We start from the raw sequence: 20196 nt of genomic DNA, 5'->3' as shown, positions 1-20196 counted from the left end.
TGCCCTTTCGAAATGAGTTGAACAGTTGTGTGACCCTCTTTTCCAAGGTTCAGCATGTTGCCCAAGCAAACTAAGACATGTGGTCTGGTGGAGCCGAGGATCGAATTTCAGCCCTCCACTTAGTGGACAACCAGCTCCTACTCCCGAGACACAGATGCTCCTCCACACCTAGTGACGACTCGAGTGAATTTGGACAAACCTTAGCTACTTTCCATAGTCACCAGTAACTTCCCTGTGAGTGAGAGTTACACCTCTCTCTCTCTACGCTCCATTGGCAGAGAGGTGGAGCAGAAGTTTACTTTCCAGATGGAGGCTGTGCACTGTGGCTGACAAAAGCTGCTTTCAGACTTGCACTTCAACGCTGAACTTTTTTTAGACATTACCTGGGAGGAGCTGTATATGTGAATGGAAATGTCCAAATAAGCTAAAAGGTATTTTACCCTGCAAGTGTTGATTTATCTCAACAAAATGATGTTTGGAACAATTAACACTAAACAAAAAATGCAATCCAAGGATTCGTGCGTAGAGTTTTGACCCAGTCTTGTTCCTTGAACAATGTGAAGGCAAACTTAAAGGCACCAGGACCTTATCTAGATAAGGTCGTCCATTTATGATGGATGTCCCTGTAAAGAGGAAACACTGTAGGGAAAAACTACCAAGAGGCCAAAAGCAACCTAAAAATAACTATAAGAGTCAACCCACTACATGCATTTAACAAGAGCTATATGTTGTACGTAATTTTAAGCTCAGTAGCAGGAAAATACCAGGAACACAAATTCTGACCAAAGAATGCCTGTTGATTTAGCAAGAATGTGGCTAAATTCCCATGACAGGAAATGTAACTTGTGATCTGATGTAATTATGGTCAACTATTTGATCTCCATTCAACACAAGCATGGACACATTGAGTATAGGTCATCACCGTAAAGAAAATGCCCTCTCTAACACAAATTGACTGAGCAAAAACGGGTGCAATATTTTACTCTGGCTGAAAACGGTGCATCTGAAACGGTAGAGTAATTGTTTTACCTGAATAAATCATGTCTAACCACAAATCTATTAAATGTTTATTATGTTTCTGGGAGCTCAGTGGCCACATCAATATTAAGGATGTTGAATACATTTAAAGCCAGTCTTCCAAGAGTTGGGTTTGTCCTCTCCATCTATCAATCCTTTATGTTAGTGGGACTAGACAGAAACCTATTTTAGTAAAAGCCATAGGACTGCACACTTGGAGCTCAGCAAATGCACTTTAAAGGACTGAGAGCATAAGGAAAAATATTCTATAGCCTGATGGGACAGAAGAGGTTTGGGTAGATTATATTGTCACTATGCAAGTACCATGAGAACAATCACTATGAGATAAATACAATATAACTTAAATAAATGCAATAACTACAACAATAAACAATAAAACACTGAGACTGGGGGAAACGTTCCAACACAACAATAACCAATGCAAAGGTACAGCCAACACATCTCTTGACTGTGCTTGAGTATCTGAGCCAAAGCCCAGAACATCTGCCCAGTGCTGAATTGGCTGTCAAAACGACTCTTGGGCATAATTGGATAAATAATGGCTGAATTTACTGAAAAAGTATAGATACTTTCTGTAGCCACTCTAGTTTAACAGTAGCAGAAGTGGAGATGTCACAGAACTGGCTCAGTAAAGACAATTCCAGATCACTTTCCATATCAAGTTTGCCAACATGAACCACCACGCAAGTAAGAAGAACCCTGTCAGACTGAATACAGCCGGGTGAAGGTGTCTTGGATTGTGTTTTTCTCCCTTTTATTGAAGAGTATTTTGCTCTCAATAAGTGTCTCTGCTGGGCTTTTGATGAAGGACAGCTGGAAGAAGGTTTTGGGTTGTGACTTTAGCTGGTTCATGGTTGACCTATTTTTACAGATGCCATATGCTTCCTGAAACTGATTTGTTTTTGGGATTAACATATGTGTTTTTTTAGCCAGGTGGCTGATAACATCTCGTGACAGTTTTGATGGTTTTGTGTGCTCAGACATTATTGACCTTTGTTGACGAGTGTAGCTGGTGATTCAGCTGAACCGTTGATCGTTGAATGTTGTTACTCAATCTGGCATTTTTTCATAATTTGGCCCCAAATATCGATTATTACTCAACATCTACAAACAATATCATCATAGTTAGCATGTGCCATTCAGTCTATAAGCTCAAGATAACTTAAATCATGTATGCCTACCATCTACAGGGCAATGCAACGTTTGTACCTCCATCTCTGGTTCAGTTGTTTGGGCTGTACGGTACTTTGAGCCATTCCCATGTGTTTCATTAAATTCCAGCAGATGTCTGATGAATGTTATGACAGAGCGTTGATACCGAACATGATTGATTCCTTGCGTGTCTTCTGAAAAGAGCAGTCCATTGATCAGCCAGGTGGGATCAATGTCTCATTTTCGGTGTGTTCACTCTTGCTCAAATGTGATTATTTTAAGGAGACTTCACAGACAGGGAGGGGCGAGGGCACCGACCAGCTCGCCGCTTTTGTCATCACGCGAGAGCCGCCACACCGTTGCATTGATACGCACATGCTCTTGAAAACTACAGGATGTTCGTCTGTCTGTTTCATGAAGTTAGCTTGTGGTATTGTCATTTAATACCAGTGTCAAACCCTCTTGGATCAAATGGGGTTTTAAGCATATTACTGCAGATGTACACACTGGCCACTTTATTAGATACACATGTTCAACTCTCTTTTAACACAAATATTCAACCAGCCAATCTCATGTCGGGAAATCAAAGCAGTGAGATGTGTAGACAGAAAGTTCGATATATGTGACTTTGGCTGAGGCATGGTTGTATGTACCAGATGGTGTGAGTATTTCGGAAAGTGCTTATCTACTGAGTTTTTACAGAGAATGGTCTGAAAAAAAGAAAATATCCAGTCATCTGGAGTTCTCTTGTAAAATTGCCTTGTTAATGCTAGAGGTCAAATGAGAATAACCAGACTTATTCAAACCGACTGAAATGCAACAGTAACTGTAGTAAATGACCACTCGTTCCAACCGAGATATGCAGAAGATCAATTCTGATTGCACAGGAAGTTCCACCTTGATGCAGATGGGCTGCAGCAAAAGAAGACCACGCAGGGTGCCGCTCCTGCCACCTTATTAGGTGTCCTTTGTACCTAAAACACACAAATATACAGTGTCATCCAACAGTACTGGAACAGTGAGGGCAATTCCTTTATTTTTGCAATAGACTGAACACATTTGCGTTTGACATCACAAGATGAATATGAGACAAGAGATCAACGCCTCAGCTTTTATTTCCAGGTATTTACATCTGGATCTGATACACAATTTAGAGGATAGCATTATTTGTAATGGAACACAACATTTTAAGGTGAACAAAAATATTGGAACAGATAAACCTAAAAAGGATTAAAGTGAATAAGACAGTTGTTGAGGTAGGTCAGCAGGTACAAATGTGTGCTCTATAGGGATGAAGTGTGGAGATTGACTTGGCCAGTCTAAAAACCTCCACTTCTTGCCCCCAGATGAACTCTTCTGTTGTGTTTGGGGGGGTCGTTATCTTGCTGCATGATGAAGGATCAGTTTGGCTGTTTCTGTAGACTTCTGAGTTCATGTTGCTGCTGCCATCATGTGTTACATCATCAATGAGGATTAATAAGCCCATCGCAGAAGAAGCCATGCAAGTCCATGCCATGACATTACCTCCACCGTGTTTCACAGGTGAGCTTGTATGTTTGGGATCATGAGCAGATCCTTTCTTTCTCCAAACGTTAGCCTTTCCATCACTTTGGTCAAAGTTCATCTTTGTCTCACTAGTCCATACAACTTTTTGAGCCTCGTCACTGTAGTTTTTGGCAAATTTCAGCTTGGGCTCTGTACGTTTGTTCATGATGCGAACAGTAGATTGTGATACCGTCACTCCTGCCCTCTAGAGGTCATTGCTGATGTCACTAACAGTTGTTTTAGGGTCTTTCTTTACAGCTCTCACAATGTTTCTGTCATCAACTGCTGATGTTTTCCCTGATCTACCTTTTTCGACATCTGTGGCTTAGTACAACAGTGGTTTCTTTCTTCTTCAGGACATTCCAAATGGTTGTACTGGCTCTGATTGATTTCCCATCTTCTCTCAAATTCACAATTGCTTGTTTTTCACCCATAGACAGCTCTCTGGTTCTTCTAGGTGCAGTCTCCACAAGCCAAACCTATCCTACCCAGACTGAAACTGAGCATAGACGTTAAGGGCTGTTTATTGTTTGAAAAAACAATGTAATAGGACACACCTGGGCAATGCAACACCCATGTCAGTCACATGCTCCAATACGTTTGCTCACATGAAAAATGGGTGGGATCAAACAAAAGGTGCTATCTTCTAAATTGTGTATCAAATCCAGATGAATTAAAAGTTGAAATGTTCATCTTTTGTCTCATATTCATCTTTTGATGTCAAACACAAATGTTTTCAGTCTATGACAAAAATAACGGAATTGGCTTCACTGTTCCAATGCTCTTGGAGGGCACTGTAGATATTGCTCAAGTCCATGAGATATTTAGGGTAACCTAAAAGTATAATTGTTAGTGATTTCTATGAATGAAAAACTTGTATATACTTATGAAAAATAATAAAGGTGGTCTGTTATTGCAATCCCCCACTGGTGCTTTCCTCATTATCTGAACTTGCCTCGTTGCATGATGACCCTGTTTACTGTCAACTTGGTCTGTTCTTGTAGAAGGAATCCAAACTGCTAAAGGTGCGAGGGGACGTAGCACTGGTGTAAAGGTTAATTTGCTTGTACGTACATGTCTCTACTTTTACATGTGAAACTAAAATGACACGATACTGGAGCAGTGTTCCATTTGTGTTTGTCAATATGTTATTCTTCGGTGATAGGATGAGGCAGCAGCAGCAGCAGCACAGTGTTGTACAATGAAGGTCAGTCAGGTCGGACCAGCTTTTCTCTATGGAACCAGTGTTGTTATCTGCTACAGTGCCAAGAGATAAAAATCTAACCATGAGCCAAGCAGAGCGTGAGTTTGCACTCGCACCAAAAGGAACTCCACACACCAGATAATGTTAATTTGCCTTCCCTGACATTTGAGGAGTCCATTCCTAGTCAGAACCAAAACAACTGTTAAAACATGAATAAAGGCATTCTGTGAACATCCTTTTTAGGGAATAGTGCACTGAGAGAGGGTTCATACCTGAAGGCTTAAATATGTGTTCTGAGACTTTTCGAGAGCAGCTATGCAAGGCAAACAATTGGTGTGTGTGTGTGTAAGATGTTGATGGAACTTGACTGAATGTCCATGCCAGTAAATGAAGGTATTGGGCTGGCTCATCTTGCTGTTTTCTTTCAGGTTTTTTTTTAATACGCCTTTTATATAACTTTTTTATCAGATTTCACAAGTTCAAGTTTTTGTGAGTGTGTGACGATGTTGCAGGTGAGGTTTTCTGCAGGTGATGCTTCCATGTCGACACTGTTTGTGTGTCAACATTGCACATTGCCAGTCTTCTGCAGTCTTCTCTGTTTGCCTCTCTGTTCAGCAGAAGCACAGTTTGTTGGTCTCCCAGACCTTGACTTGACCTCCACAGCTCTACTTCACTGCCATTTTCCACAGTTGCAGTGACTTCACTTCACAGGCTCTTCCATAGAAGTCTGAGTACTGAACGTTATTCTGCTCCATTGTTTAATTAAAATATGTAAAATTCTGTCAGAAAGGGACTCAATAATGACAAGATTTTTGCGATTTCTGCAAATTAATCTAAATTTGAAAACAATTCTGACTCTTTATTTTGTTCTCTGTAAACGTCTCTTTGGTGGAAGATCGCTTGAACAAGTAATGGCTTGAAACTATCCTAGAGAGGCGTGAAGGCAAAAGCAGAAAAAGCAGGTAGTGCTGTAAAATGTTAACTTAACATGAACCATAAGAATGAGAGCTCAATGGTGGTTGGGCAAACTTGTAAAATAAATGACTAAAAGAAAAACATGAGGATGAAATGTCAGATCTCCATATACTGAATAGTGTTAAATAAACTGTCAATGGCATTTTCTTCCACGTTTGAGCAATTCACTCAACAAAGTCACCGATGTGTCAAAAACAAAAAACTTTCCAATTGCGAAATCTGAATATTTAGTTATTTATTCAGTCAGCAGCAGCATGTGAAACCTGCCAGGCTGCCACTGTATAGCTCTTTAAATGTAATTAGGATTTGAAAGGCAGGTTTTCCTGTTCTGTTATTAACCCTCTTTATTTATTTTGTAGAGAGCTCTTCTGAAAGTATAAGGTGCCGTTATAGTTCGGTCCATGGCTGTAGTTTGTTGCATCTGTTTGTTGGACTGCGTTATGTTGAGCCCTGTAGACCTGGTGTGATGAATTCTCCAGGGCTGCTGACATCAAGGAATGGGAGTAGCCATCTTGATCTCCAGCTCTCTATCTCGTGTTTGTGCAAGAGGCCAAATTCTTACTGCTCCTGTGACGCAGACTTTCCTTTTGCTGGCACAGTGAGATCCTCCCCAGTCGTCTTTTTTCTCTTCAGAGTGAATCAGGTGAACACAGTGGGTCAAAATAGATGAGGATTTTTGAAGTATTGTGCTGTTACCTCTGCACTTTTCTCTCTCTTTCTCTGGCTCATAACTTTCTTGAAACTAAAATTGTATCGATTTCTCTCTGATGTTGTCGTCTCATCTCTGCAAAAAAAATCAATTTCCATAGCTCGGGCTCCCTGCTGTTATTGCCACTGTATTTTTCCTCTAAAAAGCTCTCTGTCATTTCCCATCAATGGCTCATTATTTATTGAGGCTGTGACGATTGACAAGATGCATGTTCTGTCTTGTTTGCCAAATAAATGATCTGTACCTCGGACGCTGGCCACATAATAATGTAACACGTCTATGGATGTTTTTGTGTGAGATAGCAGCAGTAACCAAGAGTTAAGGACAAAACCTCTGTGCTCCTAATCAGCTTAATGCTGGCTTTTTCAAATGCCCTCTTTCAGACTAAGCAGCTGCTGTCAGCCAGTTTGAGTAGAGGGTGTGACTGCTGGCAGAGCTCACCGATGCAGAGAGACCGGTTGGTGATTAACAAATGTCAGTAGACTTTGGAATCTGGGGAGCCCAGTCTGATGGCTTTGTCCTCTGTTGCTCACCAGTGAAGGTCTTCCAGGTGGCTCTGTCATGCTCTCTCGCTGCCTCCCTTCACCTCCCACCCTTCCCCTTCAGCCCGGCTCTCTCCTTCTGCTTCTCTCTGCCCCCTCGTCTTCTCCTCAGGGCTCCGGGTTGCAGAGCTCTGAGATAAAGAAGTTCAGACATGCCTCACATTTTTAGACCCCCTTGTGGAAAGTAGTTGGCAGATCCTACAAAACACAACGGCGGTATTTCTCTGCTCAAAGTGTCGGTGCATGCCGATTGCGCCGACCTATTCTGCCTTGCGCTGGCGCGCGGTTTCTTGTATTTCTCTGAGCATTTCTTGATGTGAGAGATAATGTCTGTGAGGAATTAAAGGAGCAAACACAGGCTGGCAAGAGTCTGAGATGTTTTCTGCTGAGCAGTGTGAGAACAGTGCCTGGGTACAGTACCGTGCATCTGGCAGATTTCTGTCAGCAGCTTTCCACTGACAGGCTGCCTGCCTTTGAGGAACAGGATCAGATCCGTGGGTCCATGTTGTGTGCTGGCTGAACACCTAAGCACACATAGTCAGCTCCTAAAATGGCTGCCCTTGAAGCTAAGCTCAGAGGAGGATCTGAGCAGCTCAGCCGCTGCCTGTCAGAGCCCCAGCTGACTAGATGAAAGCAGTGACACAATCTCACCCATTAACTTGATGTGGTGTGGAGTTTGACTGGCTGAAAAGACACAGCCAACTCTTAGGCAGATGGTGATTGTGTCGGAGGCTTTCCTCTCTCTCTCTCTCTCTCTCTCTTCCCCAGCAATTCATCTCCCCTCTTTCTCCTAAAGGATTCTCTTGATATCCATGTCAAGGTATCTTTCATTAGGAGGCAACTTTGTTCAAAACGGCTGTGAACTGCCAAGAGGGCAGGGTGGGGCCTCGTGGTGAGGCTGTAACCTGACCCTGAACAACAATGGATCCCCTGGTTGCTCAGGGACACACTGGCGGCTTGGCCTGCTCACATGGAGCTTTCCACTGGCAGGCTGGTAGGGTGTGGGAAGCAGGGCGGGATTCCCAACTGTCTCTGGCTGGATCACATGTGAAATTTCTTGGTTTCAGTATCCAGAACAGTGGGCTGAATTACATAGTGATAAAGTTGTCTTCTGATAAAATCAGAGCTGACTTTGTGAGACGGTATCTAGTTTGAATTCTTTGTAATCGCCATTAAACAATTAGAAAACAAGTATTGAATCAACTTGAAATTCACCCGACATTCACTTTGTGGTTTGTTTGTTTTTTGTGTTTTTTTGTGTGCCAAAACTTCTAAAACTTCATGACTATATTACCAGCAGTGTTTGCAACTCAACTGCAAACGGTGTGTGCTCAGAGTTTCTGGTTGGTTATGTGTCAGTTGAAGCCTCAAGGTGATGCCCTCAGGCGATGATCAGGTGCTCCACACCACCAGATTTGTTTTTTTTAAGTCCTAGGCTTTGGCTCAACTAAGTCTGCCTCATGTGACATCTCTCAAGGCTCTTGGATTTCACGCAGCTCCCTCCGGAGCCACAGAAGGTTTTACATATGCAGACATGACGGATGTGTTCATCAGAATTTATTTACGCTTCCAACGAGTGCCATCTTTCATTTAGTCCCGTATTTCATTGGATGAAAAAGTAATTGCCTTGTAATTGCTCAAGAATATAATGGCGAGCAGGGAAAACTGGTTCAAGCTTTAATCTTGAAATGTTTTCATCGAGGGTCTTTTAACGGTGTGACACTTTGAATTAGTGAAGGTGGCTGTGCATTTTACCACTCGTAAACTTCGGGTTTAATGGTGCTACTGCCCTAAAACAAGAAGACATGATGAAGGACCTGTGTTTGTACCAGAAGGTGCACATTGTCATGTAAAATGGCCAACATTATAAAACTGTGATGCTGCGGTGTTGGAATTGTGACCCAGCACGAGAGGCCGGACATTTTGAACACAGACAAAATGACGATTGATTAGAAAACCATCATGAAAGAGCTGTGAAATGATGGCCACATCATCAGCTTACATTTTTTTCTGGACAAACCCAAAGACATAAAGCCTTCATCTCTCAGTTGATTCATTCAATCTTATTTCAGAGCAGATGATACATTCTGATGGAATAGTCTGCTCTAAATACTGTGCTGTGGAGCTGCTCTCCAGCTGTTGCTTATCCCAAGGTAATAAAAATGGGACAAATCAGCCCATAATCCCTCCTCAGTCCCTCCATTGTTCTTTGAATGATGTGGGACCTTCTTAGTATTCCGTGTAACATCAGCATCACTCGATTTCTCCTCTTTGTCATGTTTCTAGGGGCTTTCAATCAAAGTTAATGGACAGCTCCAGTCATTTTAGGGCTGTAAAATCATTTTTACATGAATTCATGACACACCAGCCATGCGGTGCATTGTAATGCGACATACATTTATTTTAGTTATGCAGAAAGATACCAAGTCTTTTTTGGAGACAGAAAATTAAATAAACAAATTTGCATGGTTCGTTTAGGAGGTGTATTGCTCCTATTTGAACAAGCCGCATTGTGCTGTTTCAGTTTCAATATTTCAACTTTGGATTTAAAGTGATCAATTTATCCCACCCAGGTTTCTCGGCAATAAGTTATTCTTGGAAATGTAAATGTCTATTCTCATTGAAAGAATAATAACAACATTTTATCCACAAAATATGTTCCCTAATTAATGGACCCTTTAAATCAAACTCTTGGCCTGCTGGCTAAATGCAGCCCACCACTTAATATAGTTGTATAATCTATATATCTATAATAAGTTATTTCTATATTTCTGTCTGTATTATTTACAGATTCCTTTTGCGTCATACATATTTATATTATGTGAACAACTGCGATAGCATGATGGAATATCTCTGGATATCATTTTAAGTTTCTACAGCCTGCCTTTACTGCACGGTTCCTTTTTCTCAAACAAATGGACTGACCAGATGAGACGCTCAGTTATTTCAGTTTGAGACCTCTGCAGTAGAGGAACTGCAACCTGCTCTGAGACTATGCTTAAATCTTTTGTCTCATAACTATAACTAGTACTACAGTGTATCCAAAAGTATTGGATCAGTGAGGCCAATTCCTTTATTCTTGCCGTAACCTGAATACATTTGGGTTTGACATCTAGAGATGAATATATGACAAGAGATCAACACTTCTGGCTTTTGTTTCCAGGTATTCATCTATTGATGTCAAACCCAAATGTGTTCAGTCTATGACAAAGTAGTAGCAGTAATTGCCATCAGTAATCTAGTAATATGAAAAGTTGGCTCATTTGTATCGAAGGGCATGGTACTGGCAAAATATTGAAGTGTAATGGGATAATTTTACTGTAGTATCAGTCCAGAAAGAACTTCAGTCTTACAGTTTTGTTATAGTTCTGTATATACGGGTCTCCCTGCTATCGTAGACACTCTTTGAAAATAATTGCTGTCCTCATGATCTCTCTCTCTCTCTCTCTCTCTCTGCAGATTTCCCTGATTTTCCAGGGAGTGCTCCCTCTTTTCAGTGATGGAGGTATTGCAGTGTGATGGCTGTGACTTCCGTGCAGAGTCATATGATGATTTGAAAACCCACATTCAGGAAGTGCACACTGCTTTCCTGCAGCCTGCGGATGCAGACGAGTCGGACTCTTTGAAAGATGAGGATGACGACGACGAGGAAGAGGAAGAGTATGAGAATACGGATGACAAGGATTATCCATCTTCCAAAGCTGGAACAAGTATGTCTGTCACATTAAGTCAGATGTCTCTCTTGCTTTGCTTAGGATTAGGACAGAACACTTAATAGCAGAAGTATTTATATACTGATTATCATGTGGCTACATTTATTACAAAAAGACTAAATAGTGGCAAGAAAATGTACATTTTTTTAGTGTTCACAACTCCTATGCTTCTTTTTTCAGGTCCCAACTCTGCTGACACTTCCAACCAAACATCAAAAAAGCAGACAGCTGAAACCCATCTGCAGTTTTACCAGTGCAAGTTCTGTGTCCGTTACTTCAGATCGAAATCGCTGTTAAAAAATCACACCAAAAAAGTGCATAACGTTGTGGAGGACGAGTCCGACGCAAGCATCTCCTCGCAGACGGATAAGCAGCCCAGCTACACTGTAATCACACACAACAACCATTCAAAAGTGTATTCATGTCAGTATTGCACATACAAGTCTCCGCGCAGAGCAAGGATACTGAAACACCAACTTATGTATCATAGCAAAGTTCCCCCGGAGAATGCTGGGGATGCTTCAGAATGTACTGAGATGGCAGAGGAGTCTGACAAAGCGGACGCACGCATGAAGGGAACATTTGCCTGTGAATGGTGTGACTATCAAACAGACCAGAAGGATAGCTGGACTAATCATGTAGTGAAGGAGCACGGTGACAAGGTCAAGGTAGTTTCCTCCATTGCAGAACTGGACGGCGAGGCAGTTGGGAGCTCACCCAAACCAGATTCTCCCTCCTCTTCCCATAGTCCAAGTCGATCAAAGACAAGTTTTGCTGATGTTCATGGAGAGGTAGAGGACTCAGGAGGGAAGACACCAGAAAACACCTTTGAGAAATCGGTCCCAGAGATTGCATCCTTTCAGTATGCACAGATTAGCGCAGTTACACCCAACAGCACCGGTTCATCTATTTTGTCCAAGAGGTTTGCTTCGTCCGATGTCTCCAACAGTGTCATGGATATGGATGCCAACCTACTCAATGAGGAAGACTCGAGAAGCAGCTTAGAAGACGATGTCGATGATGAAGATTTGGGTGACATCGATGATCCCAGCTACAGTGGAACCCTGTCTGCTGACGCAAAGCAGCTTTTATCTGATGAAGATAACAAATTACTGGAGACGAAAGGAATACCTTTCAGAAAGTACATGAATCGCTTCCAGTGCCCCTTCTGCTCCTTCCTCACCATGCACAGGCGCAGCATCTCCCGCCACATTGAAAACATTCACCTGTCTGGCAAAACCACAATGTATAAATGTGATGAATGCCCATTTATTTGCACCAGCTCTCTTAAACTAGGCACACACAAGCAGAGCCACAATTCCTCACATTTAGAGACCTTGGACCTAACAAGTGACAGCCCAGAATCGCAGAACGACAGTGGTGGAGAGCCAGTTAATGGGGGTAATGTAAGCTCCAAAGTGAACGGGAAAAAGATAACCAGCACACCGAACGACCAGCAGAACCCTCATCGCTGCACACTCTGCAGCTTTTCTACCACCACTCTAAAAGGCCTGAGGGTTCACCAGCAGCATAAGCATTCCTACTGTGATGACCTAGATCCCTCTGCCTTCGAAAGCCAGCTGACTGACCAGCCAGACTCTGAAATGGAGGCTTCTCCAATCTTTCTACAGAAAACCCAGACCTCAATTTTAGGACTTGCTACAAAAAAGCCCCTAGTGCCAGGAAAAAGAGCCAGGAAGTCCATTAATGACTTGCCTTTGGACTTATCCTCAGTAAAAAAGAGAACTAGAATTGATGAAATTGCCAGTAACCTTCAAAGTAAGATAAGCCAAAGTCAGCAGGACATGATCATAAATCTGGATGACATGGATGATGAGGAAGCGGGAGAAAATCATACTACTGCTGATGACGAGACCGGAAACCATGACAGCAAACACCCACTTTTTGCCTACAACACACAGCTGCTCTCTCACGAGGGAGGTCGAATAGGAAAAAGAAAAAGCAACCCCAAGTCGAAACCTAGAAACATTCCCATATCACTGACTCTCTCAGATGACAGTGAAAACATCTCCGCTGATCCCAGTGACGGCACGGTGCACGAGAACAGTGACTATTCAGAGGAAACCGGAACTGCACGTTTCTACTGTAAACACTGTGATTACCAAAACAAGTCGGCTCGTAGCGTCAGCACCCATTACCAGAGGATGCACCCGTACATCAAGTTCAGCTTTAAGTACATCCTGGACCCTGAAGACCAGAGTGCTGTCTTCCGCTGCTTAGAGTGCTACATTGAATATACAAATTACAATGATCTACACCAACACTACATGGATCATCACCCTGAAGCAAGTAATGTTCTCAATTTCAACCAGCCACATCTGTTGTACCTGTGCCGCTTTTGTTCGTATACAAGCCCCAATGTCAGGAGCCTAATGCCCCATTACCAAAGAATGCATCCCACAGTTAAAATCAACAATGCCATGATCTTCTCCAGCTACATTGTAGAGCAGCCCCACAAAACGGGTGAATCACAAACTCTAAGGGAAATACTGAACTCTGGTCCCAAGACATTTAACTCTGCCACGTCAACGCCCAGGTCCTCCTCCAGCCCCGTGCTGAAACCTGCTTCCAAGCCCCCTGAAACTAGTACTGAGGTAGACCCACTGAAAGACACTGTGGGTGGTAATGTTGTCATTTATGATTGTGATGTGTGTTCTTTTGCTAGCCCCAACATGCACTCTGTTTTGGTCCACTACCAGAAGAAACACCCAGACCAAAAGGCGTCTTATTTCCGTATTCAGAAGACCATGAAGGTCATGTCAGTGGATCAGTCACAGCCTTCCACAAACTCTTCATTTAACCTCAGCATGTCTACATCTCAGAAACAGTCAAGCGCGGCACTGTACGGCTCAGATGAAGAAATGTACTACTGTAAACACTGTGTGTACAGCAACAGATCTGTTGTTGGTGTGTTGGTCCATTATCAAAAAAGGCACCCTGAAGTAAAAGTAACAGCAAAATACATCAAACATGGTGCTCCCACTCCTGGTTTGATGAAATTAATGGATGAATTGCAAATAGCCACTCCCAAGCAATTTTTGAAACCGTTTCAAAATAATGGTCACGATGGATCTACCAACTCAAGCCCTAAACCAGGAAGCGGTGAGAAAGGAGAGGATGAGTTGTTCTTTTGTCAGCACTGTGATTATGGCAACCGCACTGTAAAAGGAGTGCTTATTCATTACCAGAAGAAACATAGGGAAACAAAGGCCAACGCTGACCTTGTCCGTCGTCACACTGCAGTTGTCCGGAGCCAGCGTGAGCGTGCACAGATGGTACAGTCAAATAATGCCTCCTCTACTGCAATCCCACCTCCCCCTGACCCTGAGAATGCTTCGCCCCTGCGGTCCCTTAAATGCAGACACTGTTCCTACACATCCCCCTATGTCTATGCCCTGAAGAAGCATCTGAAGAAAGAGCACCCCACTGTGAAAGCCACATCCATGACAATTCTACACTGGGCTTACCAAGATGGCATACTGGAGGCTGGTTACCACTGTGAATGGTGCATTTACTCCCATGTGGAACCCCAGGGCCTGCTTCTCCATTACCAAAGACGCCATCCAGAGCACAATGTCGATTACACATACATGGCCAGTAAGCTATGGGCTGGTCCGGAGACCACCCAGCAACAAGGAGGCAATATGGAAACAAAACATTACAAATGCAGAGACTGTGCTTTTGAGGCCTGTACAATATGGGACATCACCAGTCACTACCAGGCAGTCCATCCCTGGGCTATCAAAGGGGATGAATCTGTGCTCTTGGATATCATCAAAGGAAACGGCTCAGCTGAAAACCAGCAAGTTGCCAAAGAAGATGCGTCTTTCAATTGTCAGTCCGTGGAAGATGATGGTGCGTTGCTCATTGCCACCTCACATCAAGAAAGTAGTCCCCATCCTCCCCACCCACGCCTTTCCATCTCTAACAATCCTTACCAGTGTACTGTGTGTCTGTCAGAGTACAACAGCCTCCATGGCCTCCTCACTCACTATGGAAAGAAACACCCTGGCATGAAAGTAAAAGCTGCAGATTTTGCACAGGAGGCAGACATCAACCCGAGTTCTGTGTATAAATGTCGTCACTGTCCATACGTTAACTCCCGCATCCATGGCGTCCTCACTCACTATCAGAAAAGACACCCATTAGTGAAAGTGACTGCAGAGGATTTTGCAGATGATATCGAGGAAATCGCTGACCTAAATGAAGGAGATGACAAGTGCAAAACTCAAAGGCAGGGCTACGGCGCATACAGATGCAAGATGTGCCCGTATACGCATGGCACACTGGAGAAACTCAAAATTCATTATGAGAAGTATCACAATCAGTCAGCCTCCGAAATGTTCACTCCTTCTCTGACTAATTTCTGTTCCGGTAGAGACACAGAGCCAGTGGCTGAATGCAGTGCGAGTAATATATCAAGTACGGCAAAAGATGTTAGTGAATTGGACCTCACCCTCTCCCCGTTACCCATCAATAAGACAGAAAAACATGCAATATTCAAGTGTCAGCTCTGCAAGTACTGCTGTTCCACCAGAAAAGGTATCGCGCGACACTACCGCATCAAGCATAACAATGTCCGTGCTCAGCCTGAGGGGAAAAACAATGTCTTTAAATGTGCTCTGTGCGCATACACAAATCCCATACGCAAAGGCCTGGCAGCACACTACCAGAAGCGCCATGACATTGATGCTTATTACACCCATTGTCTGGCTGCGTCCAAGACTTTAACTGAAAAGCCCAACAAAGTCATAGCAACCCCGTTACCGGAAGCAGAAAACTCCGAAATGAGTGCTGACCTGCGTTTGGCAGTGGAGAAACGAAGATGTTCTCTCTGTGGCTTCCAGGCCTTCAGCAGGAAGAGCATCGTCTCGCATTACATTAAGCGCCATCCAGGTGTCTTCCCCAAGAAGCAGCATGCTAGCAAGCTCGGCCGCTACTTTACCGTTATCTATGCCAAAGAACCCGAGAAGATTGAGGCAGAGGAAGACAAGGATGTGCTGGAGGTTCCGCTTGAACCCGAAGAGGACAGAGACGATGACTGGCTGCCATTCAAGTGTCTAAAATGTTACCGATTGTCCTTCAGCGCAGGCGAGCTGCTCTCTATGCACTACAACGACCACCACAGCAATGACTTGAAGAGGGACTTTGTGATGTCGCCCAGTCCTGGGGATGAGGACTCTGAGTTGTACCAGTGTTCCCACTGTGAGCTGAAGTTCCTGGCTCTGCCGCTTCTGGCCCGGCATCTGCTGAATCACAATGACGAGTTTCAGAAGAGGGCTATGAGGCAGGAGAGGAGGAAGCAGCTCCTCAGCAAACAGAGAAGCCCAGAAGTGCCTGACTGCAAACCTGAGAAGGTGAGCAAAGAAAAAAACACGACTGTCAGTCAATGTAGTCTCAAACCACGACACTTTATCATACCCAGTTTGACTCCCTGAGGTTAAATGCACCCATGTACATACACAAAAACATCCAATAGAAACAGAATTAGAGAGTACAATAATAATTAATCATAACATGACTTACATAAGCATACATTCATTGCAGGTTTACCCAAAGTAATTAAGTGAAAAATCAATTAAAGAGATCATTTTACATTTCAATTTGGCTCTTCTCTGTCATCAGGTGTACACAGTATAAAAGCACATAACAGATAATGAGGTGTGATAATTAATTTCACAATTAGTTCATTAAAATGCCATTGATCTCATTTAATGCACTGTGTATTTGGGAACAGTGGTCGTCTTTAATATAAGGTTGATGGGGTAAATCTCACAGAGACTGTGGCAGATTCCTAATAAATGACACTGTTATTGGCTTATGAGAGGTTAACCGATGGCCTCTGTGTGATAAACGTCTTCCCTACTCTCCTTCAAATGCAATTAAAAAGCAAAATGTGAGCCTTTTGTTCTAATTTAAACTGCTTCGTTTCATACTTCTTTTCTCAACAGGAAAACCCTGTAAATAAAGCTCCCATAGGATTTAGGTGTAACTTCTGCGTTGAAGTGCACTCCACCCTGCGAGCCATCTGCAATCACCTGAGGAAGCACGTGCAGTACGGAGAGGTCAAAGAGGGTCACGTCAAGGTAAATAGAGCTGGAATTATTCATGATGTTGTTGTTGTGGAACCGGTTCATAGAGTCCGGAAAATGTTGTGTCCGCAAGTTAAAAATGATAAATGAACTCTATTGGAGATCATTATTTCCTGTATGTTTATTTGCTTTGAAGCAATAATTGTAAGAATAATAGCACACAATTTGGGAAACCAAATCAAATGCTGAGAGTTAGATAAGAAGATTAATGTCAATTCCGCATGTCCACATACAGGGTGTACCTGCCTTTTCGCCTAGCATCTAGCAATTCCCCCAGTTTCCAGGCTGTAGCTTCATATTTAGTGTGCAGACAAGCCTGTTCCCTGAAATGTTGAACCACTTCATTATTAAATCGTGTCACAGCTGATTCTGAAATCAAACACATGTACGTTATGTATTATTTACTCATCTTTTTCACGCACCAACAACTTGAAAGGTGGACATTTTCTTTGCTCACATGTCACGTCTCACTATCAAACGTCCGGCTCTGGGGTGACCTTACGTCTCTGTTTCCCATTTTGGTTAACAATGATGGAGGCTTCTGTGTTAGACTGGTGTCAGAGAAAACAAACAAGGCTGTCCCATAGCAGTGGAGTATCAGAGAGGTTGGTGAGCCATAACTTAAAGGGCAGTGGCGGGTAACCATTCAAACATTAGTATTCCACTGAGGCTGCCAGTGAAGGGAATAGGCCAACAGATCCAACGCCTCAAACGGAGGCCTGCTTCTGTCATCAGTCGCTCACTCTGGCTTGTATGTGTTAAAGATGAGCTTGTTTGGAGCCGCTGAGAATGGAGACTTTCTCTTAAATTAGTGGGGCAACAGATCTGCCAATAAAAAGGGAGTTCTGTTGCATCTTTCAGGTTTTAGGAATAAAATGGTATTCTGTGAAGCTGGTGGTAGTAACCCGGTTTTATCCGGTTTGTTTTTGGGTTACTGGTAATGTATGTTTATTTCCACCAAATGAGTTGTATACACAGGATGAGGGTACACATAAATGTTGCTTTTAATAGACTTAAGTAGAATTTAAATTCTTGAGCTGCGTGTGTGTTGTTGTGTTTTGATAGATTTGGATGAAAAACAGGGTGACGGCACAGTTGTGGCAGACTGCATGGCAAGGTTGGGCCTGTGGATGTTACATCTTATTTATGGCTGCATGAAGTGCAGGGTCAGGTCCTTCTGCAGAAAAAGAATGAGCTTCCTTGGGGCAATAAAAAAAGTCAAGGTGATTGTGGCTTGAGTCAACTGCAGAAGCCAGTCTGCAGCAGCTGGCGGATGCAAAACATGATGGGGACGTATTGTTTTGCAGTCAGCTCTGTCTTATTGTGAGTAGATAGTCAAGTGTGTAAGGTATTGTGTGTTAGCTCTGTAGCCAAACAAAGTGCATTAGTATCTCAGAAGAATGCTTGTGGTTATGTTCCACAATTTATCATTATTCTTTTGATTGGCTTATATCTTCCTGAACCACTGTTTACAATCAAATACTGAGTAATGTGTCTAGTTAACTGTTTGCTAAGCTTACGTTTACTTTTACTTTTGAGTCAGTTGTGTTTGTCACCTTTTTTTATTACTGTATTAATTCATTGATGAAAATCCTTGCACTGCACACTGTGGCTCAGAGCATTTGCTGTTTCTCGTAACAACAATTTAACTGAAGATGATTCATTGTACAAATGCAGCACAGGCGGAAATATCAGACAGCTTACTGATGCTTTTAAAGTAAAAGGACTTAGACTCTAAAGGAGAATTTTTGGTTTTTATCCACATGGAACTGGCATTTTGGGACACCACCCTTGTATTTCTGTATAACCAATATGCAGATTTGGGGAAAAAGATAATGTCATAGCCCAACCTTTCTCTTGCTCTTTTGTATTTGCTGCTCTCCTCTTCATCATCATCGTTCTTCTTGACTTTTTACTTTGTACACAGTGCTTCTCTTTGTTTCTGGAGTATTTCTGTGGCAGTGTTATGGCGCCATGTACGGGGCCATGTCCTATCACGATGTTGTGTTTACAGAAAAGGACGAAGAGAAAAAGATTGTTCAGGGAAAGTTCTGTTTCTGTGGCTCAAGTAATATTCCAGCAGCTGTAGTCACTGTGCCACTTACTGTAGTTCAAATACTGGCAGCTAACAAATCACCAGGCAAAGCCATACTACAGAATACCGGAATATCTCTTCTATTGCAGCAGGAGGTCAACGAGGTCCCCCTCACCATGCCCTCAGAGAGCCTGACTAATGGCGACCTAGAGGGCGACGAGGCAGCCGAAGCTGATGACCTCGAGAGGCCCGAGGCCGCCGCGATAGGGCCACACGTGGTTGCCGCGGTGTCCGGTGGTGCCGCTGTTGCCACGGACATGGTTGAACCGGAGTCGGACGCCGTCGACGGAAGCGCCGTGGCCCTTGAGGCCGCCGTATCGGAGGGACCACCGACGCAGTGCTTAGCAGCGGGGGGTCACCCGTGTGCCCAGTGTGACCGAGTCTTCATGTCCATGCAGGGACTGAGGTCCCATGAGAGGAGCCATTCAGCCATGGCTCTGTTCAGCAGAGAGGACAAATACAACTGCCAGTACTGTCAGTTCGTCTCACCTTTCAGGCACAAGTAAGTGGGGGGGGCAACACGGTCTATCTTCTTCAACTGTTTCCACAGTAGAGCCTTTTTTTTCATGTGGTACATTATAAGCAGCACATTAGAGCCTGTTAGGCAACTTTGCCCAAAGTAAACTCATATTCACCAGAGTTAGAAGGGACAGAGACAGTGTTCATAAACTGAACATAGCTCTCTAATGAAAGTATCATTGTATCTGTAAAAGGAACGCATTCACAACGCTCGATTCCTTTAAGGGCATTTTATGAAAATATGAAACAGAGCGATGGAAGATAAAGTAGTAAACTTTATTTGGTGAAAATGATTGACTGAAGGAGTAGGAATTATGCAGAACAATATTAATGCCGTGCTCAGTTGGTGCACTAATGAATATTCATGTGTTCTGACAGAATTGCATTGAAGACCTGGTTGATTTGTGGTTAAAGGTGATTAGCAAACCACTTAAATACTGCAGCGAGGACTAATGGAGAAGCCACCGTCTCCGAAATGCAACACACAACCAACTGCCGCACCTTTTTATAACGCAACCAAACAAAGTTGTGTGTCACTTGTGTGTCATTTCAACTTCAATTGTTTATCCTTACAGTAGTCTGTTATGTCTT

General features: G+C 43.1%; 1 protein-coding gene across 4 annotated transcripts in view; it reads left to right on the top strand.

The window, feature by feature from the left end:
* The window catches only part of znf462 (zinc finger protein 462), a 44031-nt gene that overhangs the window by 9534 nt on the left and 14301 nt on the right, over nt 1-20196 (top strand). For 3 of the 4 annotated variants that reach the window (XM_044011736.1, XM_044053730.1, XM_044011734.1), the window contains 4 exons: nt 10625-10875; nt 11059-16256; nt 16851-16985; nt 19176-19588. In XM_044011736.1, the coding sequence (XP_043867671.1) occupies nt 10665-10875; nt 11059-16256; nt 16851-16985; nt 19176-19588 (5957 nt within the window). In that variant the 5' untranslated portion in view covers nt 10625-10664. The remainder of the gene's footprint in view (nt 1-10624; nt 10876-11058; nt 16257-16850; nt 16986-19175; nt 19589-20196) is intronic. The other variant, XM_044011735.1, reaches the window with a different exon arrangement.

Source organism: Solea senegalensis, linkage group LG21, assembly GCF_019176455.1.
Source record: "Solea senegalensis isolate Sse05_10M linkage group LG21, IFAPA_SoseM_1, whole genome shotgun sequence".
NCBI classification, from domain to species: Eukaryota; Metazoa; Chordata; class Actinopteri; order Pleuronectiformes; family Soleidae; genus Solea; species Solea senegalensis.
This window is presented reverse-complemented; position numbering and strand designations above follow the sequence as displayed.